The sequence below is a fragment of the Piliocolobus tephrosceles genome, chromosome 3 (genome assembly GCF_002776525.5).
Source record: "Piliocolobus tephrosceles isolate RC106 chromosome 3, ASM277652v3, whole genome shotgun sequence".
Classification (NCBI taxonomy): Eukaryota; Metazoa; Chordata; class Mammalia; order Primates; family Cercopithecidae; genus Piliocolobus; species Piliocolobus tephrosceles.
Window position 1 is genome coordinate 112,377,955 of NC_045436.1, and position 16,675 is coordinate 112,394,629.

A 16,675-nucleotide genomic window follows, 5' to 3' on the forward strand; every position below is an offset into this window, starting at 1 on the left:
AATGTTTGGGTAAAAATATATTTTCCCCTGCTTTATGTCTTGGCACTAGTGATATATGCATAGAACCTGTTCACCACTCTCCTACCTTAACAGATGCCAAATTACCAAGCATGTTGCTAAGTGATTACTTTCATATTTGAAAAAATGATATGCTTCACATCAATACAATTACTTTAGTTTTTAAAAAAAGACAAATGTCTAACATGCAGCTTACATATATGACAATTCTGCATTAACACTGAAAGTAGATTACACAACAGTTTTAGAAAACACATTGGTTATTTTCAAACAGCAAAATGACAAGGATCTACAACTACAGTTTAAGGCATAACAGCATATTTTAAAATTAAGAAATAGACAAAGTTCTACTGCTGTTCACAGCTTTTCAATTTATTTAAAAAATTCCCTTCATACCTACATACAAACTAGACTTTGTAGGTCTTAATTCCGACTAACGAATGTGTCCTGTCAGTGGAACCAGGACTTTTCAAAGCTGAGACTTGACAATTCCAGACACTTGCAAATGGCAAAGCAAAGGGGTGGGAATGGACAGTTTTTGCAGGACCACACAGAGACATTAGGACGTGGGTCGGTAACAGCTGAAAAACCTCACTCAATAGTTTGTATGTGAAACAGTCATGGAAATGTCAAGAAAGCAAGGAAACCAAGTCTGTTCATTTGAGGTGCACAAGATGTGGAGAGTGTGTTACTGCTGGTGAGTCACAGAGCAGAGAAGGAAGATAAGTAATCTGTACCCACTGTTACATTAAATAATTCCCATTGTTGAAATGCCCTTTAAAAGGAGAAAACCTTAACCAATTTATAAAGAGCCTAAGTTGGGAAAACAGTCTGAACTGCCCATAAATTCTCATCAATGCTTCTCCATCACATTCTACAGTACGTGTGTTATGGAGATCTAAAGTTCAGAAGAAGCAAAAAGATGGCCATTATGTTTTAAAAAAAGATGTGAGGGAAGGCCAGCTAGAGTTATGTAGGCCCCTCACCCCCCAAAAAAGAGGTGGCCACTGTCAGCAGTTAGCACCAGGAAGAGACCACTGGACTAAGATAAAAAAATTAAGCGGTCATAAAGGCATCCTAGCATAAAATTTTTTCTCTTGGTTTTCTCTAGTAGAAGATGGTAATTTCTCATTCTGGATTTACTTGCCTTGCCGGAATCAAGGGCCCTCTGAACTATCCAATGATGCCCATGAGGCTATGTAGAGCACAGGCAGGGATTAATAATTTCTTTTTTTTTTTTTCTCTCTGGAGAGTCTCACTCCATCACCCAGGTTGGAATGCAGCGGCGCAGTCTTGGCTCACTGCAACCTCCATCTCCCAAGTTCAAGCAATTCTCCTGCCTTAGCCTCCCAGGTAGCTGGGACTACAGGCAAGCGCCACCACGCCTGGCTATATTTTTGTATTTTTTGTAGAGACGGGATTTCACCATGTTGGCCAGGATGGTCTTGATCTCCTGACCTCGTGATCCGCCTGCCTCGGCCTCCCAAAGTGCTGGGATTACAGGCCTCAAGTGATCTGCCCACCTCAGCCTCTCAAAGTGCTGGGATTACAGGTATGAGCCACCACAACTGGCCTGGATTGGTAATTTCGGATTTCCAAATTCAGGTCAAGAAGTGGAATTTATTATGTGGTTCTTGTGAAAAAAATATAAATGTGGCCTTTTAAATATATTTAGTTTTTTTTTTTTTAAAGACAAAAACAAAGTCTACTCAAACCATTATCTTCCTGCCCCCCCTTGAAAAGAAAAAAAAATCCATCCATCCCACTTGCTTTCTCTAATTTTGAAAAGTCAGAAAGATCTCAAAGGTTTCTTACTACTGTACTTACATGCAAAGGCGAAAGCACATCCAATTAGATTTGAGGGTATCATTTATTCCGTGCAGAGCCAAGGACTACTGTGAAAAAAGGCATAGATACAGAAAGAAAAAAGAAGAGCAGCAATAACAAACTAAACAGGGCCGGGGACCAGTGGCAGAAAAAAGTTCAGAAGCAATACATTAAAAAAAAAAAAAAAAAGCTTCTATTTGTTTCTTTTGACTTTTTATTCTCTGACTCGCCATATGATTTATTTTGCTGGGAAAATTTTAATGCAAAAAAGTCAATCCAACCAACAATCTTGTAGTCAAAAAGTCAGCTGGATGCCTTTCGCTGTTATGCTTATTTAAAAAAAATTTTAGTGATGCAAGAAACAATTTAAAAGTGTACTTTCTGTACGAGCCACAAAAATGCTCACACAAGCGGTGGTTGGAACAAGCATACAACACAAATCTTCAAGCTTTTGTCTGATGCACAGCCTACGAGCAAATTCAGCCCATGGTTTGAATCAACATGCCAGCTACTATTCGGCTGCTCCACAGTTAGCTCCAGACTAGAATTATTTAAAAACAAAACAGAAGCAAAAACAAGGATGTTGGTCCAGTAGCTCCTAAACGTGTGAAGACTATGACTGCTGCTGTGTCTAGTGTGTAGTTTCTATTCCAGCTTTGTTTAGGCTTCCACGAAACTAATTTCCTTACTTTGCTTAATTAAGCATAATCTGTTCATGGAAGACCATTCCTTCTTTCCTCTAAGTATGGTTGAGGACAAAGAGAAGGAGAAAAAGTCTTTGCTGAAATCAAAATAGAGACTTGTTCATTTAAAAAAGAAAGTGTGTGTCAGGGGAGATGCAGCATATTCTATCCTATTTACTTAATCTCTAACCAACCAGTGAGGAAAATGTGGAGGGGAAGTGGGTTCATGAGCAATGTTATCCTTTCTACATGTAGAGAGAAAGCTGGAGGATCTTGTTAGTAGAGGGGAAAAAAACAATCACACAGATGAAAGGATAAGCATCAGAAAGGAACAGTGTAGAAAAGAGATGAAATATGCACTTTTCCATACAAATTAGGCATGTAGTATAGGTTCTGGCATGTGGGTCCGCTCCAATCCCTGATGAGGCAAGGGCCTTAGACAAAGAGCAGGTGGAGCTAGCCAAGGTGAGGAATACTCCAGACAATGATTTGAGACTTCAGTTGTTCTATTTCTTCTTTCTTTTATTGCCAAATACTGAAAGGAGACTAAGCAAGGAAGCTGAATATGAAATGTCTACCTTCTTCACTTACGGGTCATGTTGTGGTCCTTCCTATCTCCACCTTAAAGTTGACAAGGTCTCCCTCAAATTCGTGCTACCAATGATACGGAGTTTATAGCAAATTTTCTAAGGGAAGTATCTGGAAATTTTCTCATGATTAGGGAAAAATTGTATTAGAAGTACAAGTATCCTGGAATCAGTCATCAGGTCCTCCCTCTAAGCCCACTGGGAACAAACTGTGTGTTTCATAAACTGTGTGTTTACGAAAGATTCCTTACTGTCAGTGGTAAGCAGGTTGTAGAAAGCCCATCATCCTTAGTAGAAGGTTCTTCTACTAACCAATGTTACATGATTCAAACTTTAAGACCTCTATCTGTGAGAGGATCAAGGATGCACCAGTAAATGTGAACATAATCATAGTTTTCTCATGCCTGTCTACTCCAACTTGGCCAGGATTTGAAGGCAGGCATTCAGATGCAGTTTCAAACCATGAGAGGAGACAGTCTGAACAGACCCACAAGCTCAGGCCAAATAATGTTATTGATTAAAATGAAAATGTCATGCAAGTGTAAAAATAAAATATAATGCTTGCTCACTCGTCTGTCTACATACAAATCTACCTTGGCTTGGGACAAGTGTGGAGAAAAGACAGTGAGTTCAGGGATTGTGCACTCATGGAGATGAATCATCAAGAAAACAAGAAAATGCAAACTCTTGTCATGGCTATTCAGGTTTTTAGTTCAGCTGCTGAGGTGGTGAGAAGTTTTCATGTCAGACGTACAGGTAGCATTTTACCCCACTTTCCTCTGTCCAAAGCGACATACAAGTAACAGGCCTGCTTCGTGCTGCCATTCAGAACAGGCATAAAAAGCAAATCATTTACTTTCCGGAAACAGAGTCCAGCTGCACAGAGCATTTGCGGTTATTCCCTTGTTCTATCATTTTCTACCACCCAACAACATTCAGCAAACGAGTTAATAATAGTTACTGGTGTTTGAAGAAGGGTAAAAAAAAAAAAAAAAAAATAAATAAAAATAAAGAACACACATGGCAGAGATACGATATTACTGCAAAAGCAGGTGAATGCGGGAACATCCTTGGCTTGCCAGGCTTTATGTGAAGCTTGCACTGCAAGTTAAAAAACAAAACAAAAAAGTTAGAAATAATAATAAATTAAAAAGAAAGGAAAATTAGGAGCGACAGCACCAGCATTCAGCGATGGTGAATGCTCATGCAATGATTATGGAATTGACAGAAATTAAAACCAAAAATTTGAGAAGGCTACTCTACATGACAAGCAAAAGCAAAATTTAATACTGAATTAAAGACATACGGTTAGTTTCCATTTGTATGTAATTTAGAATTCACAAGTGACTTCTTGAAACCACTGCATGTCTAGTGGGAGGATTTACTGTTTAGCTTTTGTTTTCTCAAATAACACAAAACCATTATCCATTAGGTTTGGGTATCCCATTAGTACTGAATAGGAGCTTCATCTTCCACTTCTGAGCTGCTGAAGGCGTCAGAGAATAAATATACAATAAATGCCTTTGTACAACTGACTTAAAGAAAAGGTCCAAAGCAGTTTAGGGATTGAAATTACATAGTGAATGGAGGACATGCTATTAATCTAGTTGGGTAGGGGGAAAAAAAGACAATCACTGTAATGGTTACAGATATAGCAATGCCAGGAGCTTTCCCCCTCTTCTAGGTACAAAGCAATGCCAAACCCACGGCCCATGTGTCTAATCTTAGGCAAGTGCAAAACATGCGACCTTATTCCTTAGCAAGAATCAAAACAATTTTTTTTTTAAAGATGAGTGGATGGTTGGGTAAACAGGTATGGTTTTAGAATGATGAATTTTAAAACTGTCTTTTGGGATAGATGCAGCTTAACCAGCAAATGGCTGCTGGCAATTGTGCAGACAGTTTTCAGAGAAGGGAAACACTGTCCAGTGACCAGCTTACCCTGCGCAGTCCCACCACTGTGGTATAGCCGCAAACAAGGAAAGTGACTCGGTGGCCAGAGATGGCAGAAGGTGGGGCCAGCTCATGGCAGTGCCAGGATTAGTTCTACTTTGCCTGTCATCTTAGGAAATGTTATACACTCTCATGCCACTACAGGTCAAGGAGAAGTATAAAGCCTTACCTACATTAAAAAAGGAGCGTGTCATTAGAATAGAAAAAAGAGAATTTAAAACTATTAGAAAAACTAAGTTAGGCTTTGAGGTGGACACATAGCAGGTAAATAAGTAAGCATCTGCCTTTTCATTTTCTACTTACAACAAAGCCAGCTCCTAAACGGTAACTCCTATATCTGCTCCAGCTATGCTAAGAGGCATCTTCCCAGCTCTTTTCAAAGTGCTGCTCTATCTAGCCTGGCCACTGTCTTTCTGCAGTCCCTCTAAACAACACAGTCCACTGCCTCTGGCAGTAAAAGGTGTGATTTTTTTTTTTTTTTTTTTTTTACTTTGACACTTCAGGCCTCCACTGGCAGTTGCTTTCACTGTACAAATGCAAAGTGTGGAAAAGGGTAAGGACCTAGAAAAAGTTACACAAACAATATGTGCCATTGTCAGGAGCAAAACCTTGTTACTACTCTGAACCAAATTAAGTATAATATCCTTCAAAATAAATGAGAATATATAAATAAGCTAAAATAGAATCCACACAGGCTTCACAGAAACTTTGAAAGCATTGCACATTGGTAAGGCCCCAGGATAGGAAGAAAATAACCTAACATGTTCAAAAGGGCAAGGAAAAACCTCCCTACACTGGGAAGTTTGTTACTAAATAAACTTTTTTAAAATGGAGGCACAATAATGATCAGTTCTTGGAATTTTTATTGCTTAAAGGCACGTCTAGGATACACGAAATACTCTTTTAACATTGCTGGTCTTTTAGAAACATTCTTAGTTTTAAAACTCGAACCTTTATGCACTGAGTGCTTCAGGGTGAAAAGAAAAACTTGACTTTGGGTTTCCTAAGCTCTAAGTCAGCAGCTTTTTGTCTCATTCATACCTATAGATGTATGTGTACACACACCCACCCACACACACACCCCCACACACACCCCCCTATATCCTTGGTTAGTCTGGATTAACAAAGGTACAATGCCAAATGGCTTTCATCTGTCTTCACTGGAAGAGTCACTGTAATCTCTGAGTCTCTGCATGGGGAACATCACCACGAGTGTTAGATGCTCTCCCAACAATGCATAGTTACAAAGGGTTTTCTTAAACTAGATTATAATCTATGTGGTTGTTACTCTCAGAATTAATCCAGCATAACTAAATTTTGGGCCTTGAATTCCTTTGGTCACTTGGATCTGTGCCAACTCCAAACAAAATCACAACCACTTCTACTATTGTTCAGAATATTTGCCTCCTCCCTTGCTCTGGTGATACATTTTCTGCTGTCTCAGAGCTCAGAATGTCAGAGTTGGTAAAGCATGATTTAAAACTCTCTCAGTATGTCATTGTAGCAGTCCATTTTTATTGTTACTGCAGGCAACATGAGATTTCTTAGGGGTTAGCCTACTGCACATTCATCAAGACTAAGTGGACAACAGCAGCACTGTGCTCACTCTTCCATATAACACATCTCAGTTACTGTGCAGAGACTTGATCCTGTGTACTCTGTGTTTAAAGAATGTAATTCTTTATGTGCTTGAGTATCAATGTTTTTGTTTACTTATGGTCAGCTTTTTCCCTAGAACCTCCGCATGTAAGGCGAAAGAGCAAGACTTCCTGAAACAAGTTCTGAGTTGCTTTATATTAAATAGCTGCCCTAAAAGCACCGCACATTAGACAAAGGAGGGCGGCATCTGCATATCTGCCACTGAGATACCTTCCTGTCAAAACCGATAGCTACTAACATAAAACTAGGCTTTCTGATGATTCAAAGGACAGCTTCAAATCACAGGAGAATGTCAAGGCAGGGCTAAATCTCCCCCTGGTTTCAGGCAGCTGCTACTGGAGTATCATAGGGAGTGACTAACTCAAGAGCAGAATCTGACCTTTTGGCACATGACATTAAGACCCTATTTAAAAAACCTTTTATGAGTGGGTTTAGGTTTGGCTTGAGGGTTGGCAGAGGTGTCAACTGGATAGGCATTAGGATCCCATTTCACAATAAAACAATTCATCATATTGAATTTAGAGGAAACTAGTGGCCACTAGCAGCTCTTCCAAATGTTTCATTTTGGGAACGAGACTTTCAGTGACTGGCTTACGAAGTCTTACAACACAGAATAGGAAAATAATTTTAACAACTGTGATTTTAAGACGCTCTCTATCAAGAGTCATGAGAATTGTCTTCAGAGGGTGCTGAAGAGACATCAACCTGTCTTCTTTGAGACTCCTAGTGTTGGTGTGGAAGATGCTACTGGAGACAACAGGTTCCTCCAGGCCTGATTGCTCGGTCAATGTGGTCAAGTTTTATAAATCAATCTTTGTGTACCTTTTAAAAATATTTTAAAAACCTTCATCATCTTCCCTGCACTGTAGAGAAAATACTTGCTTTTATCTTTCTGGTAAAAGACCAGTTTCCAGTCTGTAAATGGGAAAAGTAGAGACATGCAAGAAGAATAAACTGTTAGAGGTCCCCAATACATGGGGGTGACACCTGCTTACTTTTTCTTATCCTTGTCTTTCTTGGTTTGCTGGGCCCCAGATTGCTGGGCCTGGGACTGTAGTAACTGAGCCGCTGCTTTCTTCTTCTGGAAGTTGTTCACCTCCTCCTCAAGCTCCTTCTTCTTGTCTTCCACTTTCTTCTTTTCTTCTTGGTGTGTCCGCTTTAGAAGGTCAAACTTCTCATGAAGCTGGAGAGACAAAGAAGACAGGCTTGGTGAACAGAACAAAAATCCATTCGATGTAAAGTTCTTTGGATCTGTTCAAAAAACAAAACATGGCCAGGCATGGTGGCTCACTCCTGCTATCCCAGCACTTTGGGAGGCTGAGGCGGGTGGATCACGAGGTCAGGAGTTCAAGACCAGCCTGGCCAAGATGGTGAAACCCCATCTCTACTAAAAATACAAAAATTAGCCAGGCGTGGTGACGGGCATCTATAATCCCTGCTACAGGAGGCTGAGGCAGAGAATTGCTTGAACCCGGGAGGTGGAGGTTGCAGTGAGCTGAGATCGCACCACTGCACCCCAGCCTGGGTGACAGAGTGAGACTCCATCTCAAAAAAAAGAATACAAACAAATAAACATGTGTCATGTGGCTGCACTGGCTTTAATTACAGGTGTAAAGTACCATTTTGTTGACTTCCTGGATGAGCTGGGCTGGGAGGCTGAAGAACATCCCTCAGAGACCCAGAATCCTGTGACACTTGAACTCCTTGGACTAAAGATTCCTTCGCTCTGTTGCCCAGGCTGGAGAGCAGTGACTCAATCTCAGCTCACTGCAACCTCTGTCTCCCGGGTTCAAGCAATTCTCCTGCTTCTGCCTTCCAAGTAGCTGGGATTATGGGCATGCGCCACCACGCCCAGCTAATTTTTGTATCTTTAGTAGAGACGGGGTTTCACCATATTGGCCAGGCTGGTCTCGAACTCCTGACCTCGTGATCCTCCCGCCTTGGCATCCCAAGGTGCTGGGATTACAGGTATGAACCACCGCACCCGGCCAAAATTAATTATGATCCTAACAAAAAACTCACCCCAGTGGTAAAATTGGCTCTTTATCTCTGGTCCTTTTTCAAAATGTATAAAAAACATTTACTTAGAGATATATACAATGACTACATATATGTGTGTGTGTGTATATATACATATGTATATATGTGCGCGTGTGTGTGTGTATATATATATAAGCATTATGAATTAGCTACTTAAACAATGTGTTGGGAAATTTCTGGCCCTTGAGGGAAGGAAAGGGAAGAAGAAAAGGAAAGGAAGAAGAAAGGAAATGAAAAAGAAAAGGAAAGGAAGGAATTCCAGATAATTTTAGATTTTTTTACCCAGCATCCCCTTGGTTCTTGAAGCCAACAGCAAATAAGGCTGAACTTTCTCTGCAGCAAAACCATCTTGAGTGCTTAGCTATTTAAATAGCCTCTAAGTTTCAGTAGTTTTTAGATAAAATAAATTAAAACAAGAAAATGAGGAAATTTCGATAATTTCACTTAGAAACGTATAGAGTATAGGTCAAACACTTCAGATACTCATTATCGACCAGCAGAAATAGACATTATGCACACAAGTGTACATACACACACACACACACTCAAATACAATGGGATGAGTGTTATAGTACAAATCTATGTTAACTTCTAGGAAGCAGTTAATCTGGCCAGGGGAGGGAACTGAGGTAAGGCTGGAGCAGGGAGTGCGAGCCCCATGAGGGCAGACGCACGGGTGCAGACGCGGAGTACAGGCTTTGTGTCAGAGCATGTCCCCCAGACAGTGCCAAAGTCTAGAAGAGTTGCCTAATAGACTAAGATGATAATAATAGTCCCAGAATCCCAAATCTCATGTTTTAAGACTTGTAAATTGAAGAAATACAGAGCTACACAGGCCATGTGATCAGATCTGGAGACCAAAGATCTAGTTTTAGTCTCGATTTTGCTGCTAACTAGGTATGTGACTACAAAAATAGTTTTAACTTTTATAACCTGTTTGTCATCTGTAAGGTAGGAATGAGAATATCTGACCCATTTTTCTGGCCAGGTTGGTAGGTCACTTGTGACAAAATGCATGTAGAAAGTACTTGGACCATCATGAAATCCTCCAAAGTGTGAAGTATTACGCAAATCTCCCTCTTACAAATCTTTCCCTTGGGAGCAGGACAGATGGCTTACCTCTTTCTCTGCCTCTTTAAGTTCAGCTTCTTTCTCCTTCACTCTCATAACAAACATTTGTCTCATTTCTTCTTCTTTCTTCTGCAGTTCTCCCAGGAATTCATTCCTTTTTGCTTCATATGTCTCCTGAAGACTATTCAAAATCCACAAACCAAGGACAGCATTATGAAATTGTATACTAAGAAATTTCAGTTCACATAATTTCTACCCATCTACTTCCAAAACATAAAGTTGCTGCTTGCCATATTAGAGCATAAGTAGAATGACACTGTTTTGCTTTTAGTTATGCTGTAGTTGGAAAGACAAGTGCATCAAGAACTAGAAATCCGTCAGTAAGCATGACATAGCACTAAAGGTATGTCTCTGACTAGCCAAGTTTTATCTTACATATATTCATACAGGGAAAACCTGGGCTGAGGAGGTGGAGGTGGTATAGGATTTGAGAAGATGGAGGAGGCCTGGTATAGGGGGAGAAATGAAGAGGCACTGGAGCCCCACAGACCCAGGTTTGAATTCAGACCGTACCAACTGACCAGCTGTTCTTAGAAAAGCACAGCCTCCCTCAGCCTCCAAGGTCTGAGACGTGGATACAGTGACACTTACCTTCTAGGGATATGACCCTGAGAATGAAATGAAGGGAAGGGAATAAAACATCGAACATATAATCAGTGCCCAGTAAATAAATGGTACTCTCCCCTCTCATCTCCCTCCAGTCCCCATTGTGGAAAACAGACCCAGCAAAAGTAAACTAAAGAGATAACATTACCTTTAAAGGTATTGTAGAAAATTGCTACTTTTCAAGTTATATTACCAGTTGTAAATAGAACAGGGAGAAAAGTTTAATTTTTATTTTCAATTCTATCCTCCTCCTGACTGTCTCGGAAGCTAGAGCCCAATATTCTACATTGAATGCTACAGCTCAGCTTTATCTCTAAGTCAAAACAAATATATTTACAGAGAAATCACTTTGGTAGCACAGCTTAAGAAAATACAACCCCACTGCCACCCCCACATACACACAGAAACATTTCCTGATATTTTATAGGTGCTATTTCTCTCTCTGTCTTGTTGTTTCCCTACAACAACTGTTGTGTATTAACCATCTGCAGTATATCTGCCTTTCCCATGGACCGAATTCATCCAAAGTGTAGACTACAAACTGGATAGCCACTCTGGATGACCTCCGATACCATGCGTACTACCACACACCATTTACATCTGTCCATTTAGACGAAGAAAAAGGAACTTCAGGTGATAGGAACATACATGCATGTAGATACACACATCTATAATGAACTACAGAACTAGTTTAATATTAGAAAATGTATTAGGCCAAGCATGGTAGCTCACGCCTGTAATCCCAGCACTTTGGGAGACTGAGGCAGGAGGATCACCTGAGGTCATGAGTTCGAGGCCAATATGGTGAAACCCCCATCTCTACTAAAAATACAAAAATTAGCTGGGTGTGGTGGTGAGCGCCTGTAACCCCAGCTACTTGGGAGGCTGAGGCAGGAGGATCACTTGAACCCAGGAATTGGAGCTTGCAGTGAGCTGAGACCATGCCACTGCACTCCAGCCTGGACAACAGAGCATGACTCCATCTCAAAAAAAGAAAACGTATTACTTAGGCTGGTTTTTACTTCAATAATTAACACGGTTATTAGTTTATTAAAAGTTAGTTCTCTTGCCCTCGCCACTATCAATAGTACCTGTTTATAAACAATTGTTTTGAGTTTCCAGAGGTACATTTAGCTTTCACATTATCTTACAAGATAAAAACATGTTTGGCCAATGTTAGTGTTGGCTAATATTAATAGCAATAGTGGGACTTCAAGTTTAAGATCTATAGTGATGGATATATAGAGAAGTGTACTGATAACAGAAGTATAAAATAATTCATGAAATTTTGCATACTAGCTTATAATAAACTCTTCATCACTATTACTTAGGTCAGAATTGCCAAAGGTAGAGGATGACTTATCCCTCCTATGAAATTTTACAGAAAACTCAGTTTTTGTTGATTTTAGAATAATGAATACATCTCCCTCTTCTTTCTAACAAACAACGGAAACTTTGATAGAAACGCTACCCAAAATGTATTCCAGAGACCACCAATTTCAAGAAAGGATCTCCAAAAGAGGGGCTCCAACGTCAAAAGACGGAAGGGAGAATGGTGCCCCTACTATCCTTTTAGCAGATTCACAGTGCATGGTGGATCTCAACCTTGGCCACACAGCAGGGGCACTGGGCACGTTTTGTTGCATACACTTCCCTAAATACAGAGTCCTAAGTTCAGTCCCTGAGAGGCTGATTCAGGATGTCTGGTAAGGCAAAACGGTCTAGATTTAAATGCTTCCCAGGTGATTTGATGTAACTAGTTTGCTAGTTTTAAACGCTTCCCAGGTGATTTGATGTAACTAGTTTGCTAAGTAGTGCTTGTCTTAAATGCTCTGAGAAGCCCAAGGGTAAAAGAACCTGTTTAACTTGATTGTCTTAGAACCCTCCAAATTTGTCTGATCATGGAAAATTTAAGCAATTCACTGATAGAATGTGCTCTGGGTAATGCTACCCTAAATGCTGAGAACTCACTAAATGACTCTGCCTTATTCAGTTCCAACCACAAGCTATCTTATGCTTCAGTTTCTGGAGATACATTTTGAAACTATGAATCACAACTCAATTGTGGGTCTTAACCAGTACGTTAAAAAGTTTCAGAGTAGGCATTACCACACAAAATGTGTATGCTGGATCATGATGGAAAATGCTTTTTATAGTGGAGCTTGCAGTCCAAAATTGGAAAGCCTAGTTCCAGAGAAAGCCTAAGGAGCAACTTTGCCATTGGCAAAACTGGAAGCAGTTTTGACACCCTGGGCCAGAGCAGGCAAATGGGCTCAACAAATGCTACTTCTTGTATCATTGTGTCTTAGGATGTGAGCCAGCTTTTGAACTCTGACATTGGAAACAATAATCAGGAACATAATAAAGAAGCCATAAAACCTTACCCCAAGGAATCACAACTGTAATTAGTTACTTACAAACAACTTAGAGCCACAGCATCCACAGAATCAGATTCCCAGACACCTCTGCCAGCTGAGTTGTCCACTAGAGATACCAGAAGCCCTCACTAATATTTCCCAGTCATTGAAGATCAGTTCAAAGGGAACTGGCTCATATCCAGTAAAGATATCCAAAGTGATTTTTTTTTTTTTTTTTTTTTTTTTTTTTTTTTGGAGACAGGCTCCTACTGTCTCACCCAGGCTGGAGTGCAGGAGCAGGATCATGCTTACTATACCCTCGAACTCCTGGGCTCAAGGGATCTTCCCACTTCACCTTCTCCAGTAGTTGGGACCAACCACAAGCATGTGCCACCATGTCAGGCTAATTATTTTTTTAAATTTTTTGTGGAGATGAAGTCTCCCTATGTTGCCCAGGCGGTTCTTAAATTCATGAGCTCAAGTGATCCTCCTACCTTAGCCTAGAGTGCTGGGATTTCAGATGTGAGCCTTTGCACCCATCTCTTCAGTGGTATCTTCCGCAACTTTTAGTTCTTCAGAGTTAATTTTTAATTACAGTTACTAATACCCTTTTCTTAGTGAGAAATGTGTACCTTTTTCACAAGATTTTAGATTGATTTGAAATTGAGGATTTTATCTTGTAATTTCCTCTTAACAGCCCTTGGGAGAGGCAGGTTTTGCTTGTGGAAGTCAAAGGAAGAGAATGAACACAGACACTTCAGTTCATCCTTCATTCTGGCGATTCACACAGTACAATTCTCTCTCTGTTCTTATCTAAAAGCATCTAGTGGAGGGCATGCCAGAGTATGATAATCTCTACCAGCATTTGTAGAGTGGAGCAATACAAACATGAATTCATTTCATCCTTACAACAACCCAATAAGGTAGACATTACTATCACCTCCCACTTTATAGATGGAGAAACTTGGGACACACAGGTAATTTGAGCAGGTCACACAACAAAGAAGTAACAGAGCCAGGACTGAGCCCAGGCTGCCTTGCTCAGATAAGAACTCCACCTCCTGCATTGCACGGCTGGTGTACGGAGGCCCAGCAACTCCTAAAAACAAATGAGTCTCCTGGGCCTGGACCTTGTTGGCCTCTGAGAAAATGGTGGTAACTGAGTGTTTTGTGTGAGTTGAACGGGGGTGAAGCAAGGAGATGGTGGTGTTCCAAGGTGAGATAAGAGCAGCTTGGGCAGGTACTGTTAGGAAAAGCGCAGTGGCCTCTCAGGAGACAGGAAGCAGGGAGTAGCTCATGGGAGACATATAACATCTCCTCTTCTACCCTATAATGCCAGCCAGAAAGGGGCTGGGGTCGAGGAAGGAGAGGCCTGGGTCCAGGGAAGTATGGGTGCTCTGGATGGTAGAAGCATGAGTTTCAAGGCTTCAGGGCAGCAGCTGGGCATGCGCGGGAGGTGGATAAAGATGGGCTTGGGAAAGAGCAAATGAATGCCTGGTTATATATGTATTCTGTAACAAGACAATAAAGACACAAGTGTGAATGCAGGCAGGTTTAAAGGCAACCCAGGGACGGGCTCCACTAGCTTTACTGCCATGGTGTGATGCCAAGGCTTGAATACAGCGTCTCTGTGCACACCCTGCTCTTCCTTTTGCCTCACTCTGTGTAACATACACAGTGGCGCTGCCTCTTACTAGACTTGGCCTTAGAGGTCACTCTCTGTTTTACAAACATGTACTGTAAACACAAGCGGGGCCCAGAGGACAAATGGTGAACGAGGATGCTCACTGGGAAGGATGAACTTCACTGCACACCCATGCAGAAATCCTGTGCTTTGAGAATATAATAAAACCTTAAGCCCTTGATTTATACTCCTCCAAGCTCAGCCTAAATTCACACGGAAGATCCATCTTCCAAGCACATCCAGGAATGGTGACTTTGCAGATGAAATTCTGGAAAATCACTTAAATCAACTGTGGCTTCTGCTTTTCCTTAACTCTTGTCATCCTCCAAACAGAGTCACCTCACTCCATTCCTCCCTCTCAGGTGCACAGGAAGTGCTGAGGGTGCCCGAAATTCTTCAAAGGCAAAGGCTGAGCCCTTTTAAAAGTAGTGGTTTCCAATCCCACCAACATTGTTGGTGGGATTGTAAACTAGTTCAACCATTATGGAAAACAGTATGGCGATTCCTCAAGGATCTAGAACTAGATGTACCATATGACCCAGCCATCCCACTACTGGGTATATACCCAAAGGATTATAAATTATGCTACTACAAAGACACATGCACACGTATGTTTATTGCGGCACTATTCACAATAGCAAAGACTTGGAATCAACCCAAATGTCCATCAGTGACAGACTGGATTAAGAAAATGTGGCACATATACACCATGGAATACTATGCAGCCATAAAAAAGGATGAGTTTGCGTCCTTTGTAGGGACATGGATGCAGCTGGAAACCATCATTCTTAGCAAAGTGTCACAAGAAGAGAAAACCAAACACCGCATGTTCTCACTCATAGGTGGGAACTGAACAATGAGCTCACTTGGACTCGGGAAGGGGAACATCACACACTGGGGCCTATCATGGGGAGGGGGGAGGGGGGAGGGATTGCATTGGGGAGTTATACCTGATATAAATGATGAATTGATGGGTGCTGACGAGTTGATGGGTGCAGCACACCAACATGGCACATGTATACATATGTAACAAACCTGCACGTTATGCACATGTACCCTAGAACTTAAAGTATAATAAAAAATAAAAATAAAAAAATAAAAGTAGTGGTTTCCAAGAAAAGGAAAATCAAATTCATTTCATATCACTATTTACCAAGACATGTGATTCAAAGCCAACTTTTGGTACCAAGTGATCTTCCCTAAACCAGGAGGGACACCAGAGTTTGAATGAGTGGTCTAAGAGGAGAAACTGTTTCCAGTTAAAATGGAAAACCTGGTCCCAGTTATCGAGATGTTAGAAGGTATTTATTTATAGAAGGTCTACTTTTTTCTAATTTTCTTATATATGGAAAAAAGTAAAGGCCTTGGTAATATATATGTGTATATATATAATGTGTGTGTATATATTATATTATATATACATAATATATACATATATTATGTTATTATTAATATAATTATATTTATAATATAGTATATAATTATATATTATATTTAAATATATAATATAATATATAAAAATATATATTTATATAATATGTAATTACATACTATGTTATAATATATATTTATATAATATATAATTATATACTATATTATAATCGTATAAATTATATTATATATTATATAATATATAATTATTATATATATATTGTGTGTGTGTGTGTGTGTATATATAGTTTCCCTTTTCATCATCAAAAAGTAAAACTCAGGCCAGTGGAAATGGATCCAAGTGGGGAAGGGAGATATGGAAGATATGGATAAAGCTCTCTAAGCATCAGGCAGCCTCAGTGATGTCCCTCACCAATCCTGAAGCCACTGAAACAGGGAGAACAAAGCGGTGGGCTGGCCCAGCAGCTTCCCTCGCAGAAGCCCTGCTGGGCCTACCCAGCTCCACCTCTTCCTGGTGGGCAGTTACTCTGGGCTTGCAGGAAATGCCTTAATTAAAATGCTGGCTACACAGACAACTTAGTGGCCTGCAGCAGCAGGAAATCCTCACCATCCCCAGGCTCCCAGGGAATCTAAGAAACCCAGTCAAGATGGTGGAAGGACTTGGTCTTGCCTGTCCCAGAAGACTTAGGCCACTGGGCCCTTCCTGGTGGTGTAGATAGCTAAGGGTAGCATCATAGA

At 40.6% G+C, this 16,675-nt stretch overlaps 1 protein-coding gene across 1 annotated transcript in view; it reads right to left on the reverse strand.

Moving 5' to 3' along the window:
- The window catches only part of SEPTIN11 (septin 11), a 90,784-nt gene continuing 74,109 nt past the window's right edge, over window positions 1–16,675 (reverse strand). The window contains exons 8-10 of the mRNA XM_023222507.1: window positions 9,887–10,019; window positions 7,723–7,910; window positions 1–4,216 (exon numbers count right to left, since the gene is read on the reverse strand). Of these exons, the coding sequence (XP_023078275.1) occupies window positions 4,201–4,216; window positions 7,723–7,910; window positions 9,887–10,019 (337 nt within the window). The 3' untranslated portion in view covers window positions 1–4,200. The remainder of the gene's footprint in view (window positions 4,217–7,722; window positions 7,911–9,886; window positions 10,020–16,675) is intronic.